The sequence below is a fragment of the Myotis myotis genome, unplaced genomic scaffold (assembly GCF_014108235.1).
Source record: "Myotis myotis isolate mMyoMyo1 unplaced genomic scaffold, mMyoMyo1.p scaffold_m19_p_5, whole genome shotgun sequence".
Taxonomy (NCBI): Eukaryota; Metazoa; Chordata; class Mammalia; order Chiroptera; family Vespertilionidae; genus Myotis; species Myotis myotis.
Window position 1 is genome coordinate 84,011,686 of NW_023416357.1, and position 23,943 is coordinate 84,035,628.

Consider the following 23,943-nt stretch of genomic DNA (forward strand, 5'->3'; position numbering starts at 1 on the left):
TAAAAAGTCTATAATAAAAGCATAATATGCTAATTAGACCAGACATCCTTCTGGACGACCTTCTGGATGAATCTGGAGCTGCGAGGAAAGCCCGGGTCCCAGGTGCCAGAGGAAAGCCGGTGATAGCAGCCAGGGGCAGGAAGGCCTATTCTTGCACAAATTTCGTGCATGGGGCCTCTAGTATAATATAAATTATGATGAAGCCAGATAAACTTCCATACCTGGAATTGTAACCTGAACGATGTTAAGATCTTCAACACCTGCTGCAGAACTTGTAGTATTGGATGGATTTGTGTTTCCTTAAAACAGAATTGAAATTTAGAACTTACAGAAAATTAGGCCAATTCTCCTCTAAAAATGTGCCATTACTCAGAGGTCCAGAATGAATTTTTTAAAACCTTGAGAACATTTAGCTGCAGGAAAACAAGATGGCTTGGCATCAGATGATATTTGAGTCTCTGCAGTTTAATGGTCAAAAGGGGATTTTGACCATTAAACTGCAGATTTTAAAAGAAGGGTGTTTAAAGGTATATTACCTTTGTTGTTATTCTCAGTTTAAAAGGGGGAAAAGAAATAAGACATATAAGTGTGTCCAGGAGGACATTTAAGTAGTAGACAGACATCCCATGAAAAGTGATTTAACAGAGTCACAGAAACGCTCAACAAGGGCTGAGAGTAAAAGCAGAGTTGATGTTATGTTTGTGGTCAAATGATAAATACAACATTCACTTAAATTCTAGGTGAGAAATATAAATGAGCCTGTCTAGTCCTATCCCAGGAACTCAAAGCTCACTTCACGTGTTGTGTGAATGATCACTCGGGAGTTTGAGATTATGCGTCTGAAGAGCCAGACTTCAGACAGACACAAGGAGCCACAGAGGCAGCAAAGTACAGGTGAGTCAGCACCAACCCATCCTTACAAACGGAGTGCTGTGCAGGGGTTAACGCTATGGGCCAGGAGACACTTTGGCAGGGCCTCGGTGCCTGCCGAGTCTGTCCTTTGGGTGTGTCATTTGTTGAGGTGTTTGGGTGGTGCTCCGGTGTGGTGTGAAGCTGGCCACCAGGTGCTGGTTCTGGGGCCTCTTAGGAGGGATTTGGGGTGCAGGCCAGGTCCAGTCACTGCCTATGTCCTGCCCGGGGCCCCTTGGTATGAGCTTCAGTGATCTACAGATGGCTGTCACTTCTGCTGTGCGTGGACATGCCCGGGAGAGGCTGGCTGCAGCTAGTCCAGGCTTAGGGCTGCTTAGCGAGCGGTACAGTGCATGGTGAGGCCAGATGCTGCTTGTATGGGGTTTGTGAACCTTTCAGAGACTTCAGTAAAGCCCGCAGTATGAGCCAAGACGGGCCGTTTGTATGGAAAAGCCAGTGAAAGCAGCTTGGGTGGGCCTGCAAGTTGGGTAGGGTGGGGTCTCAGGGAATCAACAGGGCAGGGTGAAGGGTGTTAGCCAAGTCAATGGGGACTCAGATGTGGCACTTGCCTGAGCCTGCAGGCTGTGGTAGGAGGGAGGGCTCAACAAAGGAGCAATGGTGTCTCCCGGCACATTTGTCTGGGAGAAGTGTCCCTCTAGCCCTTGCCCTGAAACCAGACAATTCAGTTTCTTTCCATATGTCCCTGGCACCTTTTCAGCTGCTGCCCCAGCACAGGAGCTTAGAGTAAGCGAGTCCCAGTAAGTCCGTGCGTAGGCCCTTTAGGAGGAGCCCCTGGGACTCCAGCAGCCTCCGTCTCACTCAGCCACAATCTCCACTGGCCAGAAGCTACGGGACTTCTCTTCCCAGCACTGGAACCCTGGGCTGGGACCCCTCGCTCCTCATGGGGGACCTCTGAAGCCAAGAAATCCCTCCAGATTTTAAACTGTCACACATAGGTGTGGGACCAGCCGTCTGCCTGTCCGCCCCTCCTACCAGTCTCAGTGTGGCTTCTTCTACATGTCCTTAGTTATGGGGCTTCTGTTCAGCTACACTTCAGGGGGTTCGCAATGATGGCTGTTCTATAGTTTAGTTGTAATTTTGATGTGGTCCTGGGAGGAGGTGAGCACGGCATTTTCTTACTCCACTATTTTGACTATATTAATTTTTCTAAACAAAATTGAGATCCCACTGTAAACTGTGGTTTCTTTTTGTCCCTCTCTGTTTTGGGTATAACGTGTCTTGAGCCAGACAAGCGTGTTTCTCCCTGAGCTTACTGGGAGCATTTTTCCAAATGGGTCACCACGATCCATTCTCTACCTGCTGGACACTGAAATGGCACCAAGTTTTCTCTGTTATAAATAATGACGAGAGGTTTCCTCCCCATAAAATAAACAACTTCATGAAACCATTTTTAGAATTCAAAAAAGTGAAGTATGATGGAATTATCAAATTAGGATGGGAATATTCATTCAATCTCAAAATTCCCCTAGTCATGGGAAAACCAGTTCAGACCCTGTGATATTTCAAGGTAAGTAATATCTCTAAGTAAAAAAGGACTCACTCAGAAAAAAAAAATACAACTTCAAGGGTATAAATGTTTATTTTAAAAGTATAATCTTTATAGTTTATACACTATGGTCCAAGTACTACTGTCTTCTTGTTAAATCATTTCGGATTGGAAAAATGATAAAATTGCAATTTTATACTTCCGATTTTACTAATTCAAAATCCCATCTGTTCAGATAAGTGACATTTTATTAAATGCCAGGATAGAATGATATACTTTATTTATAGACATAAAATAAAAGAACTCATATTAAAAGGACACTATGGATCAGCTCACATTTCAGCATCAGAGCTAAAAATATTTTTAGCAGATTACTAAATGAAGCACAATAAAAAAAAAAATGTATGTTATTTTAATTCAATGGGCTGAAAATCCACAAACTCCAGAATAAATGGTCTCATTTCTATGAAAAATAAAAAATATTTTAATGATAAAGAATATCCTTAGAATATGTTTGTACCTACTGGGTATAGCATTTAAACAAACACTGAACAATAAAACCAAACAGTGACCCCAATAAATTTAATTTTAAATTAGTTTTACTAAAATATTATGCCACGTTGACAAACCCCCACAAAAGCGCTGGCCACTGTGGCTCAGTGGTTAAGAGTGTGGCCTGTGCACTGAAGGCTCGTGGCTGTGATTTCTAGTCAAGGGCTTGTACCTGGGTTGCAGGTTCCATCCAGGGCCCCCTGGTGGGGCATGTGTGGGAGGCAACCAATTGATGTGTGTCTTTCTATTTCTTTTACTCTTGCCCCATTCCCTTCCTTCTACTCTTTCTAAAAATTAATTAAAAAAAATATCCTCGGGTGAGGATTCACAAAACAAACAAAAAAAGAATTTCCTAAAATACTTTTTGGCTCAGTTCAAAAAAATCTGGGGATGCCCATCCAAAAGACAAAATGAAATAAGACCACAAATGGCACCAGTGTCAAGTTTTCTTACCACTTAACTTCTGCATCCAGGTGCATTAAGCAAAACCACAATTTACACAAGTAAAAGAGTGAGAGAGTCCTTAAGATGACATTTTAGGACTAGAACCCAGCCAGCTCTCTAAAAAAGCATGCCAGGAAGTCCCCTTCTTTATTTTCATACACGTGTGTTCTTTGTAAAATACTGTAAACTAAAATACACACACACACACACACACACACGAAATTAAATGCTTTGTGTTTCTAACCTTCCATTGGCAATTGCATTTCTATTACTTCCTTGATCGCAGAAGAATGATGGCTTTCTGAAAGGAAAGCAAACAATATGTAAAAAAACTGGAAATACAAAAAGAAAAATCATTTAAAATAATGCAAATAATTCCAGATCCGCCCAGGGATGTACAGTACATGAAATATTTTGACTCCTTGTACAGTGACCCTTTCTTTACATTTTTTCATTGTTCCTTTATTTGTCCTTTGGGAAATTTTCAAACATACATAACAGAGATGGTATAATGAAGCCACGTGCCCATCCCCCATTGCCAAGAGTCATCAACTCCTGTGCCCCTGTTCCCTCTGTGCCCACCCCACCCCACCCCACCCCAACCCCGCTGGTGATTCAAAGTAAATCCCAGATATGGTAGAATTCAACGCGCAAATACTGTGTAGGTACCAGTAAGACAACAACTCTCTGCCTTCAGCATCACTCCAATATCATAATGACGCCCCAGGTGAACAATTATTCTTTATCATCATCTCACATCTAGTCATTGTTCAACTTTTCTTAATTGTCTCAGAACCGTGTTTTTCTAAAAAGAGCTTTTATTTTGAACTAATTTTAAACTTACAGAGAAATTGCAAAAATAAAATACAACAAAGATCTGTATACCCTTTACTCAGATAACATGTTAACATTTTATCACTTCCTTTATCATTTGTAATCTTTCCCATTCCTCCCCCCAATCTATTGATATGGTGTGTGTATGTGTATATATATATATATATATATTCCCCCACCCCAACCATTTGAAAGAAAGTTACATACACCATGGCTCTGTATCTCTAAACACTTTAGTGATTATTTCCTAAGAATAGGGATATTCTCTTATATGATCACAGCATAGTTATAAAAATCACAGCTTTAACATTGAGGCAATACTTTTACTTAATCTATCATTTGTATTCCCATTTTTAAAATTTTTTTTTTTTTTTCAGAGAGGAAGAGAGAGGGAAAGACAGAAACATCAAAGATGAGAATCAGAATCATTGATTGGCTGCCTCCTGCATGGCCCACACTGGGACCGAGCCCGCAACCCAGGCACGTGCCCTCGGCCGGAATCGAACCTGGGACCCTTTAGTCCGCAGGCTGACGCTGTATCCACTGAGCCAAACCGGCCAGGGCTCATATTCGCATTTGGTCGGTTGCCCCAAATGTCCTTTGTAGCTCTTCCCTGTTCCGTAAAGGATCCAGGGTGTGATCAGGATGGTTTTTGTTGTCATGTCTCTTTAGTCTCCTTTATGGAACAGTTCCATAGTCTGTGTTTGATATTTATGGCATTGCCATTTTTTAAGACTAGAAACCCCTCTCCCTCATTCCCTCACAATAGATGTTCCTCATTTTGAGCCTGTCTGATGTTTCTTCATGATAGGATTCAAGTTTTGCATTTTGGGCCAGAATACTGCCTAGATGATGGGCTATCCTTCTCAGGGTATCACATCTGGAGGCATATGCTATCTGCTATAGACTGAATATCTGTGTTTCCCCCAAATTCATATGTCAAAATCTTAACACCCATGTGATGGTACTTGGAGGTGGGGCCTTTCCGAAGTGATTAGGTCATGGGGGTGGGGCCATCAGGATTGGCATTAGTGCCCTTATAAAAGAGATGCCAGGGACTCCCTTGGAGGACCCCATGGGGGGACACATTGAGAAGATCATCTACGAACCAGGAGGTGGGTCCTCACCAGACACTGGACCTGCCAGCACCTTGACCTTGGACTTTCCAGCCTCCAGAGCTGTGAGAAATAAATGCCTGTTGCTTCTAAGACCCCCATTCTATGGATTCTGTTATAGCAGCCCAGACCAACTAAGAGTTCATATGTCTCTCTCTGGTGATGTGAATTTTGATCATCTGATAAAGGTATTTTTTGATGTTTCCAATGTAAAATTACTGTTTTTTTCCTCACTTTTGCAACTGGCCAACAGCCTGTGGGGAGAAACTTTAAGATCACATAAGTATTCCACTCCTAAATTTCTCTCTAGATTTAGCATCCACCTGAAGATATTTTTGCCACTGATTTTCAGTGGGAGGGAGGAAGTGGGGAAAGAGAGACACATCAATTGGTTGCCTCCTGCACATACCCCATGGGGCTGCAACTGAGGTATGTGCCCTTGACTGGGAATTGAACCCAAGACCCTTTGGTCCGCAGGCTAACGCTCTATCCACTGAGAAAAACCGGCTAGGGCTGGTGATTCCTTCTTGATCCAATCTTTTATTATAATGGTTACAAATGGACTTTCCAATTCCTGCCATCAGTGATTATTTGGCATTCAACAGGAAGCAGTAATTGTCTTTTCGAAGTTGGTTTGCTTAAATCAGGATCCCAACAAAGCCCACACATTGCATTTGGTTGAAATGTCTTTTACTATAAAACAGGTTTTTCTCCATTTAAAAAAACCTTGCAATTATTTGATGAAGAAATTAGCACATGCCCTAGCTGGTTTGGCTCGGTGGATGGAGTGTCAGCCTGCAGACTGAAGGGTCTCGGGTTCGATTCTGGTCAAGGGCACATGCCCGGGTTGTGGGCTCGATCCCCAGTAGGGGGTGTGCAGAAGGCAGCCGATCAATGATTCTCTCTCATCACTGATGTTTCTATCTCTCTCTCCTCCCTTCCTCTCTGAAATCAATAAAAATATATTAGAAAAAGAAATCAGCACATGTCTGGTCGAGCTTCTACCACTCTGGCGTTTACTGCCTGCGACCTTGGAGTGTTGTTTTCCTATGTTTCTGTATCTCCCACATTTCCTGAAAATTGGTAGGTAAATCTAAAGACTGCATCAGAGGTAGGTTTGATTTTGGAGGGCAAGAAACCCGAAGGAGTACTTCTTACTAGATCCCACCTGGAGGCACATAATATCTGGTTACCTCTACTTTATGTTAACATTGGACTAGTGAGTGAGTTAGAACCTGTCAGCCTGATCTACTTGTGATAAAATCCTATTGACATTTAACAATTGGTTTTAATGGCCACTGGTGATTACAGCTGAGATGCACTGTTACATGAAGGGTTGCAAAAAGGGGACATCTTATGCTTCTTTCTGTGAGAGAGACACATCGGTTGGTTGCTTCCCACACGTGGCTAGGGTTCAAGCCTGCAACCGAGGAATGTGCCCTTGGCTGTAATCAAACCCAGGATCCTCTATCCACTGAGCCAAACCAGCTAGGGCCCCAAAATTCTTATAAGTAAAAATAGAGAGGGAGGGGAGAATCCAGCAATACTTTATTTGCAAGGTAAATTACTGAATCCCAATACATTTTGGTTTTTATTATCAGTGACTCTACTAATCAATATTTCTGTGCCAGCAACAACAACAAAAGCATTTCTTTTATGCTTTTCTTATATTTTTTTCCTCATTGTGAAGTGCATACATGGGCACAGAACTAAGTGATATCAAGTTTTTCTTCCAATGAAGAAACCTGTCACATTATCACTATCCAGTGTGTGATGACTAACACTGTGGGGCTTTAATTCCCATTCTCAAGACTGAAACCAGAGCAAATGAGGTCAGAATGGAAGACTCCTCACATATTTCAAGTTGGACACACACAGCCAACAGTGTTGTAGGAGGGCCCACGGCCTGATGACAGTGTTGACCTTTAGTTTATTTGCCAGTTTTGCAATTACCTGAAGAAAGCTTTTTTCCTTTTTCCAGCCTCTTGCCCATGCTTGGTCATACTGGAAGGAAGGAGCAGGAGGGAGGCTGTGGCAGCAGGGAGTGGGCGGAGAAAGGGCTATTGGGAAGACGGTGAGGGGCAGCCCACACAGGTGGGTGGCAATTGTAATTTTTCATCCTGAATAACTTTGGGAGGAGAAAATGATTATAAAATAGTATTACCTTGCATATTATACTGATAGTAATTAGGATCCTCTGATTCTTTCTTGACTGACGCAGCTGCTGCTTTCAGAGAAATGCCTTTGAATGCAATGGAAATGACAGAATTACATGTTAGGCCAAACCCACCAACACAGAAAGATGACCAGCTGATAGAACATCAGGGTTCTGTACTGATGAACACAGCAACATTATAATCAGCGAAAGAACTTGTAGCTCATCACTGTGAACAAATGGCTTATCCATATAAAAAACATAAATAACATATATATTATATATGTCAACATATAAGGAAAGAAGGAAGGCGGGAGAGACAGATGAAGGAAGGGATGGAGGGAGGAAAGATGGGAAGGAGAGAGAGATCTAGTGTGGGGAAATGTCCTGTTTTAAGAAGGCTGAATATATGCGTGCATTTACGTGAAATATGTAAACATTCTTCTGCACGGGGATCTGATAGGTACATATAATCTTAACCCACTACAATGAAATGGACTTGAAAACCTGGAGAAACCACATTAGTAAAACCAAAAGCTTTTATCAGCGAAAGGTGTGGTAGATTGGCAAAACAGCCACAATATGCGCCCATCCTGTATGCACACCTGTTTGCAATGAGACTTGCCCACTCCTGTTCTCTTGAAATGGGGTCACTTCTTCCCCCTTTCAAGCTGGGCCTGGCCACGTGACTTGCGTTGGCCAATGGGACACAGCAGAGTCCTGAAAGCGTGTGCATGGGAGCCTACTGTTGGTGGAGTTCAGTGGCCCTGTGAACACGCCTGGGCTGGCCTCCTGGAGGCTGGGAGGGGAGTGGGGTCTAGCTCTCCCGGCTGAGGCCTCAGACCCAGGAGCCAGGCCTCCCAGGCGATGCAGCCCGCCGCGCCAGCCCAGACAAGAAGCAATGCCAGGCCAACAGACAGAATTGTGGCAAAATGGAATCACTGAGCCACTAAGTTTTGGTGCCTTTTACTACAGCAGAAGGTAACGGCTACCGAATTACACATGCAAGTTTACCACGAATGTGAATAACATCAAAAGCAAAAATGTGGCACGGCTCGGGCTTCCCTGTTTAGCATCAATTGACAAGCTCTGAGGGCCTTTTGAAAGGTAATAGCTGTTGGTGTAAGGACAGTGAGACTGGATATTTAAAGTGCGAGTAGCTCAGTTAGCGCATCATTCCTGTAGGCCAAGGTGGCAGGTTCAGTCCCTGGTCAGGGCACATACAAGAAGCAACCAGTGAGTGCATAAATAAGTGGAATAGCGAACCGATGTTTCTCTTTCTCTCTCTTTCCCTCAAATTAATCAATAAAAAGTTAAAATGTGATTATCAAAAAGGAAAACTTGTTAGGACAACCGAGGAACAGAATGGGCTGGGCTGATGGCCATATTAGTGAAATGTTAGATTAAGTTGAGGAATTTGCTCAGAAATGGGACAAAAAGGTAAGTTGATGGAAAGATCAAAGGAAAGTTGACTAAGGGAGGTCCACTTAAGCATAAAAAAGAAAAAGGAAAATGCCATTTACGTGTTTATTTGTACATGATGTGAAAGAATTTTCACCAATGAGTTAAAAGTTGTTGCCACCTCAGATGGGGGAGGGATTGGAGGTGTGCAGGGAGACTTAGGGGGATGGAATTTTGAAAGGAAAGAGTAAAAGGGTGAAAAGGGATTTTTCTTGTTACTCTTATAAATCTGAGTTTTTAAAAATCTGAACATGCCCCAGCCAATTTGGCTCAGTGGATAGAGCATCAGCCTGTGGACCAAAGGGTCCCAGGTTCGATTCTGGTCAAGGGCATGTACCTTGGTTGCAGGCTCCTCCCCAGCCCTGGCCCTGGTCAAGGCTCCTGCAGGAGGCAACCAATCGATGTGTTTCTCTCACATCAATGTTTCTCTCTGTCTTTCCCTCTCTCTTCCACTCTCTCTAAAAATCAATGGGAAAATATCTTCAGGTGAGGATTAACAACAACAAACAAAGAAAAAATAAAGGTGATTAAATGTTTAAAAAAATTTAAACATATATAGCTTTTGTAATATTTTATAATAAAATTTTAATCAAAGTACACATTCCAGGTTGATTAGGCACTAAAGTCCCTACTAACTGAAACAACTGATGAACAAGCGACAGCTGGGCTGTCAGGGAAACAATTTCTTTTTCATCCAGGCAATTGAAACCAGATTGGACAGCGCAGAATTTGTTTGACATGCTAATGAGACAGATTTACTGCTGTCTTTCCTCGTAGTGAAAGAAAGAGAGGGGGAAGGAGAGGAAGGAAAGGGAGAGACAGAGAAAGGAATTCAAAATTCAAAATCAGCGAAACATTTGTTCTGTGTACACAAATATCAAGAGAAATAGGCCGATTGATGGCCAGCTCCCGAAGCTGGTGGGCAGCTGGAAGCAATTGTATTGCATCATGAAATCCACAGCAGAATTCATTCACTGGGACCATATTTTGGTTTAAACAGAACCACATCTCCAAAGAAAGGCCTCAACTAGACGCCTGTTTTAAAGCGGGAGGGACATGCTCACGCCCAACAGCTGTGAGGGAGGCGAGGGAGGTCTAGGTTTGGATCTGAGGGCAGGACCCTGGGAGAGCGGACCACTCCCTCTGCCCCCACTTGTCGTCTTCCTAAGTGGGGGCTGCAGGCAGAACATATCTGTGCCTTGAAAAGCACTCGAGGCTAAGATTAAGTGGGTGAGAGTTGAAGGCATGTCATGTGTAAGTGAGATTAAGACCACAGCTGAATGCTGCTCGGCCGAGATCAACGGCTCGTTTCTCTTCACTGACTTGTTGGTTTTACCTACAATAACTAAGGTGGACAAGCACAGATGTAGGGAGTGGCTCTAGAGCAGCCGTGGGCAAACTACGTCCGCGGGCCGGATCCGCCCGTTTGAAATGAATAAAACTATTGAAAAAAAAAGACCATACCCTTTTATGTAATGATGTTTACTTTGAATTTATATTAGTTCACACAAACACTCCATCCATGCTTTTGTTCCGCCCTCCGGTCCAGTTTAAGAACCCATTGTGGCCCTCGAGTCAAAAAGTTTGCCCACCCCTGCTCTAGAGTTAAGCCTCGGATTGACCTGTGGCAGAGCCACAAACAAGTCCCAGCTTAGAGGGTAGAGCCCTCTTAGCATAATTAAGCTTGGCCTTATGGCTGCCCCCTAGCCTTCCTAGGTAGCTAATGGGCTTTGGGAGGTGCAGCAAGTGCTGTCAAAACAAGTGAAACTCACAAGAACATTGTACCGATGTTGACCACTACCTTGTTTTTTCTCTGACTATAAAATAAAGCCTCAGCTTGCTGGCTGGATCCTTCTCTGTGGCCTCATCCAGGCACGGGAGATCCACCGAGCCCCAGCTGTATTCTCTTCATCTGTCTTTCCTTTAATCCTTCACCGCCACTCCCCCCCCCCCCCCCCCCAGGCTCACCAAACCCTTGGCTGTGCTGGCATGGCACACACCATTACTTTTCAGACTCTATCATTGAAGGTGGAGCTTCTACTAAGCACATATTTACATGTGACTGGGAGGGACACAGCCCCTGTAGCTGTGGAGGTGAGACCCGTGGGTGTAACAAGGAGACTGGTCCACTCATGTCCGGGTTCCCCTGGTGCCTGGGGGCGGCGAGGATAAGCCACACCTGGAAGCTTTATGGTGCTGGTGCTCTGCCTCCTGTTCTATCTGTGGCAGGTCTCTATTTTCCCTTTGTCTACATCTTTTCTTCTTAGTATTGACTAGTGCTTTTCTTTTGGATTATCTTAGATTTAATTTTAACTTCACATTCTGAAACTGTTTCATTTCATATTCTAGGTTGCTTTTGTGAGCATTGTTAAATTCTAGTTTTAGTCTTTTATAACCAGCTGGTGTCATTTTTATCTTTTTGAGGTCTGAATATTATGAACTTGATTATTTGGGGTTTTCTGACCTTTCCATGAGGGCTCTCATCGATGTTTCTATCCGTCTATCCCTCTCTCTTCCTCTCTCTCTAAAAATCAGCAATAACATGTATTTTTTTTAAAAGTGGAAAGGTCAGCCAAGCTGGTATGGCTCAGTGGTTGACCATCAACCTATGAACCTGGAGACCACAGTTCAATTCCTGGTCGGGGCACATGCATGGGTTGCGGGCTCGATTCCCAGTGTGGGGCGTGCAGAAGGCAGTCTATCAATGATTCTCTCTCATCATTGATGTTTCTATCTCTCTCTCCCTCTCCCTTCCTCTCTGAAATAAAGAGAGAGAGAGAGAGAGAGAGAGAGAAACTAAGGAGAAAATAAATAAATAGGACTACATCAAAATAAAAAACTTCTGCACAATAAAAGAAACCATCAACAAAACAACAAGAGAGCCCAGTGCATGGGAGAACATATTTGCCAATGTTATATCTCCGATAAGGGTTTAATCTCCAAAATTTACAGGGAACGCATACAACTTAACAAAAAGAAGATAAACAATTCAATCAAAAAATGGGCAAAGGACCTAAATAGACACTTTTCTAAGGAAATACAGAAGACCAAGAGAAATATGAAAACATGCTCAAAGTCACTAATCATCTGAGAGATGCAAATCAAAACAACAGTGAGGTACCACCTCACACCTGTCAGAATGGCTATCATCAACAAATCAACAAACAACAAGTGCTGGCGAGAAAAAAGAACCCTCGTGCACTGCTGGTAGGAATGCAGACTGGTGCAGCCACTGTGGAGAACAGTATGGAGCTTCCTCAAAAAACTAAAAATGGAACTCCCATTTGACCCAGTGATCCCACTTCTAGGAATATATCCCAAGAAATCAGAAACACCAATCAGAAAGGATATATGCATCCCTTTGTTCATAGCAGCACAATTTACAATAGCTAAGATTTGGAAACAGCCTAAGTGCCCATCAACAGATGAGTGGATTAAAAAAATGATGGTACATCTACATAATGAAATATTATGCTGTTGTAAAAAAGAAGGAACTCTTATAATTTGCAACAGCATGGATGGACCTGGAGAGCATTATGCTAAGCAAAATAAGCCAGTTGGAGAAAGATAAATATCACATGATCTCACTTCACTCATATGTGGAATATGATTTGAACTGATGAACAAAAATAGAGCCAGAAGCATCGAACAGACCATCAAACCTCAGAGGGAAGGCAGGGGAGGGTGTGTGTGGGAGGGTAAGATATCAATCAAAGGACTTGTATGCTTGTATATAAGCATAACCAATGGACACAGACAGTATGAGGGCATGTGCTGGGGAGTAGGAGTGCCTGGGGAGAGGTCAGTGGGGGAAAAAGAAGACATGTAATACTTTAAACTATAAAGAATTTAAATTAAAAAAATAATGTCGCCCTAACTGGTTTGGCTCAGTGGATAGAACATCATCCTGTGGACTGAAGAGTCCCGGGTTCGATTCCGGTCAAGGGCAAATGCAGGGGTTGCAGGCTCGATCCCCAGTGGGGGGCTTGCAGGAGGCAGCCAATCAATGATTCTCTCTCATCATTGATGTTTCTCTCTCTTTCTCCCTCTCCCTTCCTCCCTAAAATCAATAAAAAATATATTTTTAAAAAATAATGTCTTCACCAGCCATGAATAAAACCAAAAATCTACATTAAAAAAAAACAACCATTGATGAGATCCCTACTGGGGATCGAGCCCATAGCCTGGACATGTGTCCTGACTAGGAATCAAACTTGTGACCTCTTAGTTCATGGATTGATGCTCAACCACTGAGCCACACTGACTGGGCTGACCTTTCCACTTCTAATACTTTCAATATTTTCCCATCTCTTAATTAAACATTTGAGTTTTTAAGAAATTCTATTTTTTTGCCCTGACCTGTTTGGCTCAGTGGCTAGAGCGTCGGCCTGTGGACTGAAGAGTCCCAGGTTCGATTCGGTCAAGGGCATGTACCTTGGTTGCGGGCACATCCCCAGTAGGGGGTGTGCAGGAGGCAGCTGATCAATGTTTCTCTCTCATGGATGTTTCTAACTCTCTATCCCTCCCCCTTCCTCTCTGTAAAAAATCAATAAAATATATTTTTTAAAAAAGAAATTCTATTTTTAACCTTTTAACATTTCCCCTCTAATCATTTACTGCATTAGAAGGCTGTTTTCTAGATATTTGAATAAAATATGATGATTCTGCAAATAAGGTCCCATTTGAGGTTAATTAGTGCCCTAAACCCCATATTTTGGTTGATTCTTTCAGTTTTCTGCATAGACAATCATGTCATCTACGACCAAACAGTTTTATTTCTTCCTTCCCAATCAGTGTACCTTTTATTTCCCTTTCTTGCCTTACTGCAGGAGCTAGGACTCCGGTATGAAAGTGAAAAGGAGTGATGACAGGGTATAGCCCTGCCTTGTTCCTGCGCTTAGGGGGAAAGATTCCAGTTTCTCACCATCGAGTATAATGTTAGTTGTATTTTTTTTTTTTTTTGTAGATCTTAAAAAATCAAACCAAGTAAGTTTCCCTCTATTCTTAGTTTACTCAGAGTCCCATATGTTTTTTTTTCAGTTCCTCTTTTATTTATTTATTATTTTTCAGCTGTTGTTTTTTTTTAATTGCTTAAAGTATTACGAAGAGTATTACATATGTCTCCTTTTTCCCCCCGCCCTTGACAATCCCCTGGCCTCCCCTACCCCCTAGTGTCTTATGTCCATTGGTTATGCTTATATGCATGCATATAAGTCCTTTGGTTGATCTCTTACCCCCCCTTCTGCCCCCCTACCCTCCCCGGCCTTCCCACTGCAGTTCCCATATGTTTTTTTTTTAACTAAACAAAAGAAAGGTGTCAGATGATAACCTGATAAGCACTGGATTCTAAAAGCATCGGTATACATACCGGAATCTTCCATGGGTTCCATTTTCACATGGATGGGGCCACCACTGAAAGGAGAAGGGAACCCTGGTCAAGACGGGCGGTGAGGACTGCCCACAGGTGTCTGGACCCCTGAGCTACAACCCCCACATCTCCATGCTGCCGAAGCCCCTTCCCACGCCAAACTGAGAGCAAAACTGCCACAAGTTTAACATTAACATTCTTAATGGTTTGTTACAAAATCAAATGTGTTAACTGACTGTAGCGATAGAATCCCAAACATCTTACAGAATAAAGAATATACAGCTGACTCTTGAACACTTGGGGGTTAGGAGCACCGACCTGCCACACAGTTGAAATCTGAATATAACATATGTCGGCCCTCCACATACGCGTATTCCCAGCTGCAGGTTAAAAACACAGGTGCCCCTTAACAGCACGGTCTGAACTGTGCTGGCCCGCTAGCGGCATAAAAAGAGCCATGTGGTTCAAACCCATGCTGTTCAAGGGTCAGCAGAAAATAAAATAAGGAAGGCTTTCCAGTCTAAAAAGGATCACTTTGGGGTTAGATGTGGGTTGTATTTTTTATTCATCCCTTACCTTTCACTTGACAGTGACATTGCTCTCTCAGCATCTGTTACCACCCCAGGCCCACCTGTGCAGGAGTGAAAAGACACACATTAGCCCCTTTCCGCATCTTGAAATATGACAACATTCAAAGACATATAAAATGAGCCCGGCTGGTGTGGCTCAGTGGTTGAGCATCACCTATGAACCAGGAGGTCACAGTTGGATTCCCGGCCAGTGCACATGCCCAGTTGCGGGTTCAATCCCCAGTCGGGGAGTGCAGGAGGGAGCCAATCAATGATTCACTCTCATCATTGATGTTTCCATCTCTCTCTCCCTCTTCCTTCCTCTCTGAAATCAATAAAAAATATATTTTTTAAAAGGCATATATAAAATGAAAGCCAATACAGAGAGAACAGAACTCTCATCTCCAGGTCAGTGGAGGGAAGAGACCATCTCAAACCTGACCCCATGTTCTGGGGCCATTCGTGCGGGCAGGATGGGGGCCGAGGAGCAGACCGGAGCTGGAGCACAGGTGTGGATCCCCTGTTGCTGCTCACCAGCTGGGTGACCTCCAGCAACTTACTAAACTGCCCTGTGCCTCAGTTTCCTCATCTGAAAATGGTGGTTGGGTGAGAATACATGCAAAGTGCTTAAAATAGTGCCTGGCACACTGTAAGCACTAAATAGCCTCTAATGAAAATACAAGTCATCTGCACAACAATCTCCTGTCACCTGCCACCCTCACCTTCAAGTCCCTCCTTTGAGGAGTCCAGGAGCTCGCGCTGTTCCAGGAACAGACTTTGCTCCGTGAGTCACCTATGCTCAGAAGAACCACCTCGCGGTGTGCCTTCTGAACTGTGTATCCCACCCTACGCCCCCCTGGGCCATCCCTACCTATGCAGTCTCAGTATGACATCCTCTTTAGATCTGATCTTTCATATACAGCTATGGTTTCCAATTACATTCAGAATAATAATCTGAGAAAATAAGAAGTAAGCATAAGTTGATCTCTAAACACTTCTGCTAAATTATTATATTTTTGGTCCCCTCAGAATCCCAAGTTCAGGAGATTATAAGGGGTTCTTGGTTCCCAAATGCGGCCTCAGACACCCTTCCTCATTGCTTTCTGTGTGGTCACATGGCATGGGCTTCCTGGAGGAACAGCCTGTGGACACCCTGCTTGACCCCCGCGTCTCCATGAAGCCCTTCCAATCACACAATTCTCACCCCTTTGCAGGGCTCTCAGGGATTTCCTCCCGCCATCCTGAGAGCACAGGCCACACCCGGCTCCCTGCTGGACAGTCTCATGCCTCCTCCTAGACTGTGAGTTTCAGGAGCATGGGAGCCATCACACATCCTAGACCCACTCCTGAACCCAGCCGTGCCTGGCCCGTGGCTGTGGTCAAAGACCAGGAGGGGACCCCACGCCCCTCACAGTGCTGTGCACCAGGACAACGGGGGTCTACTGCTGTCTGAGATCTGGGTGCAGAAACTCCCCAGCAGGTGAGCTGCGAGGAGGCTGGTGTCTCCACTTTCTAGGTGGGGTGTGTCTCCCTGAGCTGTACACCCTGCACACACCATGACCACCCACCCTGCCATGTCAGAGGCCACCTCCTCAGTGAGAACGAACAAGCTTTAGATCGTGCCGAACTTGCATTTTAATTAGAAAAGCAGAGCTGGTTTAGCAGCCAAGGGCAGTCACTAAGTATGAGAAGCTGTCACTTACCTTGGGGACCTGCCGGGCCTAGGAAAGGTCTGCAAGAAAACCAACACTATTACCCAACGTGAACACACAAGAAAGTCAGATTAAACAGCCGAACAATAACTTCTAATGTAATAGAACATAATGAACCGACTGAAATGAAGCTCTCAGCTTATCTTCAAATACAGCGGGGCCTTGACTTACGAGTTTAATTCGTTCCAAGACCAGCTCGTTAAGGAGCTCATTAACTCAAATTACTCTGTCCACTCAATGCAAAAAATCAGCGGAGAGACAGCTGGTATCTCAAAAAACTCGTTAGTCGGGACACTCGTAAGTCAAGGTCCCACTGTATACTAACTGCTGCGAGGGGACAGAGCCTGTCACCTGTTTATGGTGAATGAAATCCCGGCTTTGTTCTCCAAAATCCACTTCAGAGTTTCAAGATCATAGTTCTCCGGGTGCTGAAAGGCAACACCTTCTGGAAGCCCCTCAACTCCCACAGCCGACTGATCTCGCAGCATCTTCTCATACGGAACAGGCACCATTGCTATGGTTCCTAAGGCTTTTCCTAGGAGAAGAGGCAAGATGGTTTTAAATGGCAGGCGCGTACCACCCCTACCGGCCAATTTCATTTAGTGTAATAAGCACAAGTGTGACATCATTTGAAGATACATTAGAAGCAGACGGTACCCTATTTCTTTATATCGGAAATTAGAAAAATGACCAACCAAAGGGCCAAAATAAAATATTTATAATATTTAAACCTTCATAAAAGAAAGAGAAAAGAATAGGTCTTTATCTCCATTCTCTTAGAAGATGTGCAATTTGGGGTGCTCGGTCTGGCACACCCAGGGCTGAGAGAGCACACGTGGTTACGCAGGCTGCTGGATAGAGCCTCCACTCAAAGTGTAGCTGTCCCTGTGTCACACCAAACAAGTCAGGCCAACTTGCCTGTGGAAGTTACGAGGTCAACATGGCCTCATGTCACCATTGGGGCCGTGTATCTTTCTACACTGGCCCGCCAGCCCAGAGGTGCTGGAGCCCCATTTCTCATAGACAAGTAGAGCCTGAGATTCCAGGATCCCTTGTGCTGGGGGTCCCCAAAGTCAAGCGCTCACAGGGACCTGCAGGTCAATAAATGTGTGCAGCTGTCTAGGAATGATAAACAAGGCCCTAAGATGCTAAGGTGCTTATATCGCAAATAAGTATATAAAACCTGTATAGTACTTGGTTAGCTAGCTTTTTTGTTTGTTTGTTTGTTAATCCTCACCCGAGGATATTTTTCCTACTGATTTTTAGAGAGAGTGGAAGAAAGGAAGAGAAGGGGGAGAAACATCGATATGAGAGAGACACATTGATGGTTGCCTCCCATATGAGCCCTGGCTGGGACTGGAGCTTGAACCTGCAACCCAAGTATGTGCCCTTGACCAGGAATTGAACCTGAGACCCTTTGGTGCAGGGGCCGACACTCTATCCACTGAGCCATGCTGGCCAGAGCTCGTTATCTAGCTTTTTTTTTTATTTTTTTATTTAAACATTTATTAGTCACTTTATAAAGTCACTTCATACAGAGTACTTCTTGTGATGTTCACAACCACCTTGTGATTTTAATAAACCAGATATAATTCTCACAATGGAGAAGAAAAGAAAAAGTCAGAAATTAACTTCAATGGTGGTACCAAAACTGGAACCAAGTTTTTGTTGTTTTGTTTTAAATTCTGAATATTAATTGTGAAAGGCCGAGTCGTCGTGGGGCCTACGTGGGCCGGCCGCCGGGCCCCATGAGGCACAGCCTGACCACACTGCTGGCGGCCTCGGGCACTGACTCCCCAGCCCATGGCGGGAGCCTGGCGCAGGCCGCCACCCGCCCGCCGCCCCTGGACCAGACCCACGCGGCAGCGGCAGCGGCTGGGCCCGTTATCTAGCTTTTTAAGACACTGTGTAGATGTGGAAAGATGTGGGTAGGTTAGGGTTAGGGTTAGGGTTAGGGTTAGGGTTAGGGTTAGGGAGAGGCTGGTGACCAAAGCAACAATAAAAACCTTTAATAACTGGGTTGGCCAAGGAGTGGGGGGCATCTGGGGCCCCCCAAATGGGAGCCAACACTGAAGTCTGATCAATCCAGAGGTTTCAATGGACCAGAAGAAACCAAGTTGTCTTCTGTAAGAAAACCTGAGCTGGTCCTTAATTAAGGACGGCTCTTCGTTTGATCAGAATGTGGATGTTCAGATGTTAGAAACCATCTAAATAATCACACCATAAGATGACCTAACACTCCACAGTGAACTATTCGGAGAATGAATGCTTCACATGAATGCACTTTACCATAACACAAGCAGAAGTAGTCCTCCACTGCTTTCCTGAGTATTTCCGTTTCTCCCGAGTTGAGCTGCATCCCTTTCCCAGGGCTCAGGGGTTTGGTCTCAGGCAGGCCTTCTGCAGCGCCTGTGAACGAGTCATCGGCACAGTCAGTACCCAGCATGTGTGCCGTGCACGTCCTTAATCTCTATGCTTCTGGCATAAGGAAAGGAAAGGGAAAAGAGTAATAGACATAAAACAAGATCTTTGTTTATTTAAATAAAAATAAGAATAAGCTACTTAGGATGATCAGGATAATATAACACGATGAGCATTTTTTAAATGAATTTATTGCTAAAGAATTATAAGTGATTCATCACACAAGGAAATAGTAGATCAAAGGAAATTATTTTCAAGCAGACTCGGTGTTTGTTATAGTTATATTCGCTATCAGTCATTGTGTAGGATGACCCTCACCACTGCACACGTTCAGGACCAGCTAGGTCCCTATCCTCCCCGCAACCGGCCCCCTACAGCTGCTATTCCAAAAGTTTTGAAACCGGTGGTTTTAATCAGGGCTAGTCAGGAGACAGAAACTGCACGTTAATTTGAACGGGGAAGTGTAGTAAGATTCATTAACTAGCAACAAGGGGTTGACTACTAAGGGGTAATGAGAACTCAACACACAGCAGCTTGGCGTGGGAGCAGCCCTACCGCTGCTGAGGAAGGAGCCCATCGGGAAGAGGGTCCCCCAGGGACCCTGTGGATCAGGAAGAGAGATGCAGAGCTCTGGGGCGGATGCAGCCATGGCCTGTCCGAGAGTGGGAAGTGGCCTGGGGTGCAGCAAGCTGGAGCCAGCCAGCAGGGACCCACCCTCTGGAGGTGCTGAAACCATGGGCCAGTTGCCCCCAGGGGCCTGCAAGGCTCGCTGGGTGTTGCAAAGAAGCTGCCCTCCGGGATGCTGGTGGAACTCCGAAACCACCTGCGGGGGATGCCAACAGAACTAGCTGGGAAGCCACTCTCTGGGGCACTGGAGGGCCTCCCCAGGAAACTGCCTGGGGCGGGGGGGAGTGGAGAGGTGTGCCGCTGATTCACTGGGAAGCCTCCTTCTGGAACTTTCTAAGACTTCTGTGAGACTTGCTGGGAAGCCAGCAGGGGTGCCGACGGAGCTGACTGGACGCTGAGTGCGGCAGGGGAGCTACTGGGAATCCCAACTGCTGCTGGTCGCCAGGGGCCGCAGGCCCAGCAGGCGGGAACCCTGCGGTATCAGGAAGAGATGCTCCTTCCCCAGGGCAGCGCCCTGATCTCTTCTCCCCGTCCAGCTGCCCAAGGACGATGCTTACAGGGCCCAGCTCCAGCTCCGGGCAGGGCAGAGAAGGACAGACTCCGAGAGCAATAACCTGACAGCTGTCACACAGCGATGTCTTGAGCTAGAGAGGCCCATACAATGGAGTCATGTCCTAAGGTCGAATGTAAAGCAAGAACTGTGGCCGGGCAAAATTATACCTGAACACCCTCAGTCATCCATTAGGTTCAGAGTATAGAGTTCTGTGTATACAACTCTGCAAAGCAATGCTTATGCACATTTACATGTTAGAACCAGCCAACGAGGCCCAAAGCAGGAAGCAGTTGAAAACCTATGTGTGTTTGGTCACTGAAACAGTTCTGGCTCACAGGTGAAGAGGGAACAGAGTGGCAGAGAAGTGAGAATACTTCCTGCGGACTTCACTCCGGAGGCCAGGAGACAATGGGCCAGGTCCCGCACACTGCCTGCCTGCCTCTGCGCGACCTGTGAGCTAAAAACGGTTTTATATTTTGAAATGGTTAAGAGAGTTTGAAAGCAGAGAATCATTCATGACACATAAAAATCATATGAAATTTGAAGTTCAAATTTCAGGGTCTGTAACCAAGGCTTTCTTGGCCATGCTCAGTCCTTTGCCTATTACCCAGTTTTGCTTTCCCACCACAATAGCAAGCAGAGTGGCTGCAACAGACTGTAATACCCCACAGAGACTAGCCTATGTCCTCTCTGCCCCATTAAAGAAAAGGTTTGCCAATTCCTGGTTTACTCTGTATTGTTTCCTATTAAGCACCTATAGCGCAAATATAGGTTGAGTCTAAATTTCTGTTGTTTTGAGTACTCAATTAGTGAATGAACACTTATACCATAGGGAGTTGGTTGCTAATTTCAGAGGGGAGGTAAATGTGTTGTTGCTTTTTTGCTATTCCACGGTAATTTTTCCTCACTTCCATGACAACTTCTAAAGAAACAAACATCACCTATTCAAGAATCACACCCAATGTTCCAGTTCCAGTAATGGCAGAGAAGTGTGTACTTGCTAGTCACAGTGATAGGCTCAGGAACAAATACTAAAACCAAGTATCTGAAGGCACTGAAGCACAACCCAAACCAGGCAGAGACTTTGAAGAAAGGGAAGCTTACACAGATGGAGATTCTCGCTGAGCTGGCTACTCAAATCTATGTCACATGTCAGGGCTGCCACCGTGGCCAGAAACTGATGGGGAAATCCTGGAACAGAGTGAGTCACAGAGGTGGGGGACCCAATGTCTTCATAGAAATTTCCCTCGAATTCTTGATTGGCCCAACTGTGTCAGCATAGGGTGAGACTTTAAGGAAAAAGCAACAAGCTAAAGGGCTGAGCAGAGATTTAAACAGCTGTGTGGTGCTAGAAAGACAGAGTTTAGAATTCAAGTTCTGCTAAGTTAGAGAAGCTTGATAAACACCTTGTGAAACTAATGGGTACACCCCAGGAGTAAGGGCCACACTCCAAGACTGAGAATGATGCCGTAGGACAGTGATGGCGAACCTTTTTGAGCTCGGCGTGTCAGCATTTTGAAAAACCCTAACTTAACTTTGGTGCCGTGTCACATATAGAAATATTTGATCTTTGCAACCATAGTAAAACAAAGATTTATATTTTTGATATTTATTTTATATATTTAAATGCCATTTAACAAAGAAAAATCAACCAAAGAAATGAGTTCGCGTGTCACCTCTGACACGCTGTCATAGGTTCGCCATCACTGCCGTAGGACACGGAGCTAAATGTACACTGGCTCCCCACACGGTCAAGGTGACCTGCCAGTAATTTCACTGCCTTCCGAAAAAAGAGAGCAAGACTAGCAGACTTTTATAACATATCATACACAATACCCAGTATAAAATAAGAAATTAGTAGAAATATGAACAAGCAGGAAAATGTGATCCATGATGAAGAGAAAGAAAAAAATAGAAGCAGGACCCCTAAACCCAGATGTTGAAATGATCAGATAAGGACTTAAAATAACTGCTATAAATATATTTAAGAATTTTCAGGGGAGCTGAAAAAATGGGTGAGTATATGGGGAATCCCTAAAGAGAAATGAAAATGCCAACTAAAAAGAAAGAGAGAGAGGAGGAAATAGAATTCTAGAAGTAAAAAATGATTGGAGATGAACTTTTCACAGGATGGACTTAACAACACACCGTTGAAGAAAGAATCAATGTCCTCAAAAAAGGTAATAGAAACAATTCAATCTAAAGCTTGAAAAGAAAAAAGAAAAAAAAAGGGAACGGAGCCTTACTGACCTGCGGGACATCAAATTTTCTTCTACATGTGTGAATGAGGAAGACATGGATCAGAATAAATATTTGAAGAGACAATGGCCAAAATGTCCATAATTGATGGTAACCACAAATAGACATATCATGGACAAATTGCCGAAAACCACAGATTAAACAACCCAAGGGAAACAACACATTACCTTCAGAAGAACAAAAGTTAGGATTCTAACCTGACTTTGTATCTAAAACAATGGAAGCCTGAAGGCAATAAATAAAACTTTTAAAGGGCTGAAAGAAAAAACTGTCAATCTAGAATTCCATACCAAGTAAATGCATTCTTCAAAAACAAAAGCAGGAGAGTGATGTTGGCAATATGGCAGACGAAGAAGCAACAGCAAATTAACAAAATACAGACCAGAACATCTCTGTGAGAACTCCACCGAACAGCTGAGAAGCCACAGCACCTAAGCCAGTGGTTCTCAACCTTCCTAATGCCGCGACCCTTTAATACAGTTCCTCATGTTGTGGTGACCCCCAACCATAAAATTATTTTCATTGCTACTTCATAACTGTAATGTTGCTACTGTTATGAATTGTCATGTAAATATCTGATATGCAGGATGTATTTTCATTGTTACAAATTGAACATAATTAAAGCATAGTGATTAATCACAAAAACAATATGTAATTACATATGTGTTTTCCGATGGTCTTAGGCGACCCCTGTGAAAGGGTCATTGGACCCCCAAAGGGGTCGCGACCCACAGGTTGAGAACCGCTGGTCTAACCCATTGTAAAACCAAGAAGGGATTCCAGGGGTAGGAAAATTCCTGGCATTTGGTGTGTCTACTTGTGCTTGGCACCGCATAGTTGCAGAGCAACTGGGAGGAAACCCCCATGCTGGGGCTCCTCCTTTGGGATGGAAACAAAAGAGTGGACCCTGTGGCCAACATTCTGGCTTGTCTGGGGGCTGCAGGAGGAAGAGGTTTCTGTCTTGTCTCGCTCCAAGCACTGATGGGATCTGCACTACGGTTTGGTAGCTGCTGAAAGCGCGTCAGCATGTTAGAGCTGCAGTTCTGTTGGCAGACACCAGGGGGAGAAAGATACTTAAAAAGGTTAGGGAGGTCCGAGAACAGCCCGCAGTATTATCAGTGAAGGTCTTCCCCTGCACAGAGCCAGTATGCAAAGCCTGGGAGGTGTGGTTGTTTTTTCAAATGCCCAAATTCAAGAAAAGAAATTACAAGGCATACACAGAAACAGGCCCAATCAAAGGAACAAAATAAAAATCCAGAACAATCCTAAAGAAATGCAGATCTCTGGACTGCCTGACAAGGAATTCAAAATAACTGTCATGATGTCATAACACAAAGATGCTCAATGAGCTGAAAGAGAATACATACAGACAACTAAATGATACATGAACAAAATGAGAATACTGACAAATATGGAAACTATAAAAAGAACCAAACGGAAATTATGAAGCTGAAAAA

The 23,943-nt window shown here is 44.2% G+C and overlaps 1 protein-coding gene across 7 annotated transcripts in view; it reads right to left on the bottom strand.

Moving 5' to 3' along the window:
* Positions 1–23,943, bottom strand: part of LOC118656017 (general transcription factor II-I repeat domain-containing protein 2) — a 43,387-nt gene that overhangs the window by 8,307 nt on the left and 11,137 nt on the right. For 4 of the 7 annotated variants that reach the window (XM_036308677.1, XM_036308674.1, XM_036308675.1 and 1 more), the window contains 8 exons: positions 18,916–19,035; positions 16,978–17,161; positions 16,618–16,646; positions 14,922–14,976; positions 14,346–14,389; positions 7,526–7,603; positions 3,657–3,713; positions 222–299 (listed from right to left, as the gene is read on the bottom strand). In XM_036308677.1, coding sequence (XP_036164570.1) covers positions 222–299; positions 3,657–3,713; positions 7,526–7,603; positions 14,346–14,389; positions 14,922–14,976; positions 16,618–16,646; positions 16,978–17,161; positions 18,916–19,035 — 645 coding nt within the window. Of the gene's footprint in view, positions 1–221; positions 300–3,656; positions 3,714–7,525; positions 7,604–14,345; positions 14,390–14,921; positions 14,977–15,785; positions 15,869–16,617; positions 16,647–16,977; positions 17,162–18,915; positions 19,036–23,943 lie in introns of those variants that run through there. The other 3 variants (XM_036308676.1, XM_036308679.1, XM_036308678.1) reach the window with 3 other exon arrangements.